Genomic DNA, 7,709 nt, shown 5'->3' on the forward strand with positions numbered 1-7,709 from the left:
GGGGGCAGGGGATGGGGGGAGCGGAGGGCAACAGGGGTTGGGGATGCACAAAGGCCACTTGTGAGAATTTATGTGACCGAGGCTGCACATGTATCAGGTGTTATATGTTTTAAGAGTGAACATTTTACATTTCATTCCCCTAGCTACAGATAGTGAACTTCCCAGTGCCCACAGTGCTCCCCGCTCACTTCTTCTTTCGTGGTCAAGTGCTACCTCTAGGTGACCCAGGATGCGCCTTGGCACATGGTCTGGAGGGTTTGGAGCTGGAGGCCATGGGCCGGCATACTGGTGTCACAGGCGTCGCTTAGCCACCCTGTTCTGCTCGCTGCCCTTGAGATGCACCTGTGTCAGGAGCAGACATTCAGAAGAACTGGAGAGGTGGGGGAGAGGGGAGGAAGAGGAGGGGGGAGAGGGGAGGAAGAGGAGGGGGGGAGAGGGGAGGAAGAGGAGGGGGGAGAGGGGAGGAAGAGGAGGGGGGGAGAGGGGAGGAAGAGGAGGGGGGAGAGGGGAGGAAGGGGAGAGGGGAGGAAGCGGAGAGGGGAGGGGGTAGAGGGGAGGAAGAGGAGAGGGGAGGAAGAGGAGGGGGAGAGGGGAGGAAGAGGAGGGGGGAGAGGGGAGGAAGAGGAGGGGGGAGAGGGGAGGAAGAGGAGGGGGGAGTGGGGAGGAAGGGGAGAGGGGAGGAAGAGGAGGGGGAGAAAGGAGAGGGGAGGAAGGGGAGGGGGTAGAGGGGAGGAAGGGGATGGGGTAGAGGGGAGGAAGAGGAGGGGGAGAGGGGAGGAAGAGGAGGGGGAGAGGGGGGAGGAAGAGGAGGGGAGAGAGGGGAGGAAGAGGAGGGGGAGAGGGGAGGAAGAGGAGGGGAGGAGGGGGAGGAAGAGGAGGGGGAAGAGGAGGGGGAGAGGGGAGGGGGGAGGGGAGAGGGGGAGAGGGGGAGGGGAGGAGGGTGGCAGAGGGGGGTTGGGGAGGGGAGGGGGGTGGAGGGAGAGGAGGGAAGGTGGAGGGGGCATGGGGGTGGAGGAGGGGGGAGAGGGGAGGAAGAGGAGGGGGAGAGGGGAGGAAGAGGAGGGGGGAGAGGGGAGGAGGGGGAGAGGGGAGGAAGAGGAGGAGGAGGGGGAGAGGGGAGAGGGGAGAGGGGAGGGTGGCAGAGGGGGGTTGGGGAGGGGAGGGGGGTGGAGGGAGAGGAGGGAAGGTGGAGGGGGCATGGGGGTGGAGGAGAGGGGAGGAAGAGGAGGGGGAGAGGGGAGGAAGAGGAGGGGGAGAGGGGAGGAAGAGGAGGGGGAGAGGGGAGGAAGAGGAGAGGGGAGGAAGAGGAGGGGGAGAGGGGAGGAAGAGGAGGGGGAGAGGGGAGGAAGAGGAGGGGGGAGAGGGGAGGAAGAGGAGAGGGGAGGAAGAGGAGGGGAGAGAGGAGGAAGAGGAGGGGGAGAGAGGAGGAAGAGGAGGGGGGAGAGGGGAGGAAGAGGAGGGGGGGAGTGGGGAGGAAGAGGAGGGGGGAGAGGGGAGGAAGGGGAGAGGGGAGGAAGAGGAGGGGGAGAAAGGAGAGGGGAGGAAGGGGAGGGGGTAGAGGGGAGGAAGGGGATGGGGTAGAGGGGAGGAAGAGGAGGGGGAGAGGGGAGGAAGAGGAGGGGAGAGGGGGGAGGAAGAGGAGGGGGGAGAGGGGAGGAAGAGGAGGGGGAGAGGGGAGGAAGAGGAGGGGGGAGAGGGGAGGAGGGGGAGAGGGGAGGAAGAGGAGGGGGGAGAGGGGGGGAAGAGGAGGGGGAGAGGGGAGAGGGGGAGGGGAGGAGGGTGGCAGAGGGGGGTTGGGGAGGGGAGGGGGTGGAGGGAGAGGAGGGAAGGTGGAGGGGGCATGGGGGTGGAGGAGGGGGGAGAGGGGAGGAAGAGGAGGGGGAGAGGGGAGGAAGAGGAGGGGGGAGGAGGGGGAGAGGGGAGGAGGGGGAGAGGGGAGAGGGAGGGGGGAGAGGGGAGAGGGGAGGGGGGAGAGGGGAGGGGGAGAGGGGAGGGTGGCAGAGGGAGGTTGGGGAGGGGAGGGGGGTGGAGGGAGAGGAGGGAAGGTGGAGGGGGCATGGGGGTGGAGGAGGGGGGAGAGGGGAGGAAGAGGAGGGGGAGAGGGGAGGAAGAGGAGGGGGAGAGGGGAGGAAGAGGAGGGGGAGAGGGGAGGAAGAGGAGGGGGAGAGGGGAGGAAGAGGAGGGGAGAGGGGAGGAAGAGGGGAGGAAGAGGAGGGGGAGAGGGGAGGAAGAGGAGGGGGGAGAGGGGAGAGGGGAGGAGGGGGAGGGGAGGAGGGTGGCAGAGGGGGGAGGGGAGGGGAGGGGGGTGGAGGGAGAGGAGGGAAGGTGGAGGGGGCATGGGGGTGGAGGAGGGGGGTGGGGAGGAGGAGGGGGATGGAGGGATGGGGGAGGGGGATGGAGAGGGATGGGGGGAGGAGGAGGGGGTTGGGGGAGGTGGGGGGGAGGAGGGGTTTGGGGGAGGTGGGGGGAGGAGGAGGAGGGGGAGGTGGGGGGAGAGGGGAGGAGGAGGGGGGAGAGGGGAGGGGGAGGAGGGAAGGAGGGGGGTTGGAGGGGGTAAGGGGGAGGAGGAGGGTTGGAGGGGGTAAGGGGGAGGAGGAGGGTTGGAGGGGGTAAGGGGGAGGAGGAGGAGGGGGGAGGTGGTTGGTGGTTGCTTCCAGAGAGGATCCAGAAGGGAAGAGTGGAAACTGGTATTTTTACTGATACTGTAATACAATAGTAAAACAACTGTGAATCAAAGAATATCTTCTGCTCTGCCTGACCTGGTAAATGGATATTCACCTGCTGAAGATCTGGGACCAGAGATTTCTCAACATAATGGGTGCAGGGTGGTTGACAATAACCAGTACAAGCTAACAAATTAGTTATTGTCTAAATCTTTAGGAAAACTACTTTAGTACCTAGCTCATTAGCACATTTACATTTTTTTTCATCTCTGTGCTTCCAGATGACTGTGCTTTCCATTAAAACCCATGTTTAAATGCTGCTCCTTTCCAAACCTTTGCTGTGGCAAAATGGTCAGAAAAAACCCAAACCTGACACATATCTGTTCTCTAACTGGTGACTAGGTGTCCTGTTCTGGACTGGAGCCCATTATACATGTGACCAATTTACTGAAATGATAAAATGGATCAATGTTATTGCCTGCGAACAAATGCAAGGGACATATGGATTAATGAAAGGGAAGTGAGTTAGTCCAGTTGCTGACCTTTGTTCTGCATCCTTGGACATTTCCTGTTCAATTTACATTCAAACTAAAATAACTTAACAACATGCTTCATAATTACAGACCGTTGGCCAAAAGTTGGAATGTAATAGTAACCCCTCAACATCAATATGTCTGTAACTCAGTTACTTACCTCAACCAAGAGAGGCTTAATGGACATTAAATTAATTTCAGAATATTTTAAAAAATAATTACTGTTTGGAAAGATTTAAAATACAAAAAGGTTCCAAGATAGCTCAACCAGGCAGTTTTTCTGAAGTTCATTTTCATTCTTTCCTTTTCTTTATTGGTGTCTTGAAGCATCTTGAAGGACTATCCCATTCAGCATCTCCCTGACGGTTCTGTGATGGTGGAGTCCATTCTCATCAAAATCAGTGCAATGTCTGAAGATCAGAGTACTAAAGATGTGTTAGTTTCCTGGACCTACCAGGTGAGTGAACCTACTTTGGAGAGTCGGTGACTTTCATGCGCAATGGGGAATCCTGCAAACTTCCAGCTTCTCTCTGGAATATTCCACATGTTAATCGCTCGAGGCTCGGTGAATGTCATTCACATTTTGTGCACTGTCTTTATAGGGCAGTAATTGGCGAGCTTGGGTAATGTCCAAAGGCACCACATGCATCTAAAAGTACCCCTCTTCCAAGAAGGAGGGCGACTCTGCTCATATCCAAACTAACATCTTTTAATAAAGAAATATGGCAATCTGCAATAATGAAATCCGATTAAAGGAAATAGCCAAACTCATTAGATGTCCAACATTGCAGAATGCTACCAATGAATTGTGGAACACTGTGTGAGCACGGGTCTGTGCTGGCGTGCAACCTTGCCAGCGCATGCTGGTTTACTTCCAGTGTTACCTACACACTTACAGTGTTACCTAGGGTTTGAAACATGGCCTTGCAGTCAGACCAACCTATTGCTCTATCTATTTGGTTGATAGAATGGTTGAAATAGCCAAGTGCCTGAGAAGACCCACCAGTACAAGTTCACTGAACTGCTTGCTTTACATACAAGATGGATGCTGTGGTGGTCAGCCAAACTAGTGAAACAAAGATCTTGAATCTTGGCATTATGCATCCACCTTGCGCTCACTGCAAAAGCGTCTGGAAATTCCTTTTTTGTTTCTAAAGGCACTCCTTTCATTCTGAGATCCATTATAAGTTCATTTCTGTTAGTCAGACGGCTTGTTATGCATCTGGAGACCGACTTTGCTAGTACCTGGCAATCTTCACATGTACATCATAATTGACCTCTAGACCTATTTAGACCAGCTTCTACCTAATGGACTGGGGATCCACTGTTCGACGTCTCATTTATTCTCCAATTTTGGAAGGTTTGGTGGAGACAAATACAGTCCCAGGTCTCCGTGGAGGTAACTGAGTGACCTTGAAGGGATGGGGCAGGTTAGTAGTGAAAGATCAGACCTCAGATTATTCATGTGCAGTGCCATGGGAGACGAGTTAATTTGGATAATTGATTCTATCGTGGAGATGAGGCCCAGTTCCTTCAATCTTGACATTCATATTTTTGAAAACTAATTTCAGTAATTTGCTGTGGAGATGATTTATTTTTATGTTATCCAGTCCTGACTCAAGTGTCGTATTTGGGTTGTGGGGGTGAGACCCACGAAGAACAGGGGGAGAATATGCAAACTCCACACGGACAGTGACCCGGGGCTGGGATCGAACCTGGGTCCTCAGCTCAAACCATGAAATAATACATGAATTCCAATGTTTACCTATTTTGTTTGTATTTATTCCTGAAATCACAGTGAAGTAAAATTGTAAAAGTGCATAGCAAATCTGAGGAATGGAGGTTCATTGTGCAAGACGTCACCACAGTTTGTGATTAAGTGATTATAAGTTTGGATTATAGCAGCATAGATGCCTAATAAGCAGTGTGTAAGGTTAAATATGGCACTGAACTGCAGAGGAGGCATCTTACACAACCTCTAGATTAGACCAATCGAATGTTGTACTTCAAATCGAGAGAGCTTCTTTTTAAAGGACTTCCCATATGAGAAGGAGACTTTTTTTTCTACATGCTCCCGTGTAGTGCAATCACAAACCATTCTTTATATTGACGGTTTAGGAGGTTATAGCTGACTGGATATGCATAGCGTGCTCCTGTAGCTCAAAGCTAAGAAGCAACCATCTCTAGGAAGATTAGTAGATTGATGATAATTCTGTATCCGTGTTATAAAATTTAAGTGAGTGATTGTTTCATCTGCTGATTAGACTGTGACAGCTGTATTAAAATGGGCAACAGAGCAGAACTGATTCATCACTCCCAGCCATCACAGTGGAAATTGGTGCTGACTGAACACTATTTCTATTGACAATTTAACTAGTTATTTATATTTATAAATTGTCCTCTGAAATTATACCATCAGGATTATGTTCCTTGGAGACTTTGTGATTATGATTATCACTTTTCAACATAGAACTTGTAAAATCACTTCAAATTGACAAATTAATTATTCAATTTTCCAAAGAAATCATGAATGATTTGCAGTAATGACCTCTTCCACCATACATTTCATCTTTTAAAATCCATGATATAAATTTGAAAAGGATACGAAAGACAGGATCATTTTTTTTTATTGCGTTACTCAATCCTGTGTTTTACTGCGACTGGCTGTTTCTCAGCTTGGCGTTTGATCGTTTTTTGTTAAAGTGCTTGGTTCACTTAGTTGGACGTGAACCTTCACCAGGGTCTTTGTCCTGCTCCGAGACACGTGTACGTTAAGTAATTAAGAATCTGTAGTATTCTTTGAACCTGTGACCCATGGCAAATTTCATCACTTTAAATGAGAAAATGTGGAATTTTCCAATGTGCGACTGCCATCAGCCAGGCAAGGTAACTTCACTGTTTGTACCCACAATAATACTGAGTGGGTGGTAAGCTACTTGGAGGTGGTTTCATTTTATGTGGTGGAAGATTTAAAAATTGCCAAAAGGTTAAGTGCAGCAGAATGGAAATTACATTGAGTTTATTTTTACAAATGTAACCGGGTCAAGTTTGAGTATGGTGCCAGTTGAAAAGTTATTTGCTCTGTTTCCAACAGATGAAAGTTTTAGTTGAGCAAAGAACTCCCCACCCAGTGGAACTTGGGTGCAGTTATTAATGAACGTATTACCAGTTTAACAATAACTTGCATTCATGTAGTACCTTTAACACAGGAAAAAACATACAAAGTGCAGCACAGAAGGAGACCACACACTCTCGACTCCTGGACAAGTCTAAGAGATTCACAGAAGAAATATTAGATATTAAAAATTGAGCTGTTCTAGAATATGCAAAGCATTTTCAAAAAAAGACAGGAAAAGCCTGGCCTATCAAACTGCACAATTAGGAGATTAAAGTCTGGAATATTTCTCTCTTAACCCACTTAGGTAATTGAAGCTTGTCCAGGAGGCCTCATTGACCCTAATTATCGCCTCTTGAGCAAGGACCTACCCGAGTTAGAACGGGTATAGCTCTCGATGCTGCTTTTGAAAATACATTACTTACTGACAAAATATTTTTCCCCCTAGGATGAAGAATTGGGCAGTTATCTGATAACCCTATTAAAGAAAGGACTGCCTCAGTCTATCGCTCTCTGATCCATTGGGGTTCGGAAAGAAACAGCACAGAAAGATTACCTTCTTGATATTTTTGTATTTGCCTCCTATTTAAAAGAGTCATGCCTTGCAGGACCCTAATAGTAATGTTAAATATGCTATTGTTGATCTAGAATTGGAAATGTTAGCATTGAGATGTATGCAACCTGTAGATTACAAGTGACTTTTTTGGAAGAGTGTCCATGTTTTTCTAATATGGCATGATCTTGTGGGCTGGATTGGGAATTGAGAAAGGATGTGGCTCACATACTGTTTTGTCTGTTATTTTACCAAAACATGTTTGTAAAATAAATTTTTAAAATAAGATGTTTGGATTTTTTATTTTGTGTTGCTTTATGACATTGTCTGCTAAGCAGAGATGAACCGGTTGACTTTTGTAAGCATTGCCATCTGCTGGATATCTGTACCCTCCAATGCAAAGCTAATATATTCAAATCCATTATTACTTGAGATGTAACTGGACCAGCCATACATCCATTGTGGCCGTAGGAGCAGGACAGAGGCTTGTGTTACAATCCCAGTTGGTGTAAAAACTGGACGGGAAGGTCCCAAAATGGAACCCTGGCTCAAAAGATTGTAACTTTTACTTTTAAAAAAAACTTAGAGGAACAGAGTCCACCCCTCCCCCCCCCCCCCCCCCCCCCACCCCCTCCTCAGCTTAACAATTACCCACCAATTTTAAGATTAACACGGATTACAAAGTACGGATTACAAAGTACATCTTAAGATACAATTATCTCATTAACTCACAGTCCCTTTTTATTTGAAAATATTTTAATCATTTAAAAACTTTGCAATACAACAGCAAAATAACACACACATCAAAACTTACAAGCAAAACAGTAATATGAACCCCAAAAGCA

General features: G+C 49.0%; 1 protein-coding gene across 4 annotated transcripts in view; it reads left to right on the plus strand.

The window, feature by feature from the left end:
* Positions 1-7,150, plus strand: part of ints11 (integrator complex subunit 11) — a 47,562-nt gene extending 40,412 nt beyond the window's left edge. For all 4 annotated transcript variants that reach the window (XM_038821976.1, XM_038821977.1, XM_038821978.1 and 1 more), the window contains 2 exons: positions 3,524-3,653; positions 6,760-7,150. In XM_038821976.1, the coding sequence (XP_038677904.1) occupies positions 3,524-3,653; positions 6,760-6,828 (199 nt within the window). In that variant the 3' untranslated portion in view covers positions 6,829-7,150. The remainder of the gene's footprint in view (positions 1-3,523; positions 3,654-6,759) is intronic.
* Positions 7,151-7,709: the final 559 nt, after the last annotated feature.

The sequence above is a fragment of the Scyliorhinus canicula genome, chromosome 16 (genome assembly GCF_902713615.1).
Source record: "Scyliorhinus canicula chromosome 16, sScyCan1.1, whole genome shotgun sequence".
NCBI classification, from domain to species: Eukaryota; Metazoa; Chordata; class Chondrichthyes; order Carcharhiniformes; family Scyliorhinidae; genus Scyliorhinus; species Scyliorhinus canicula.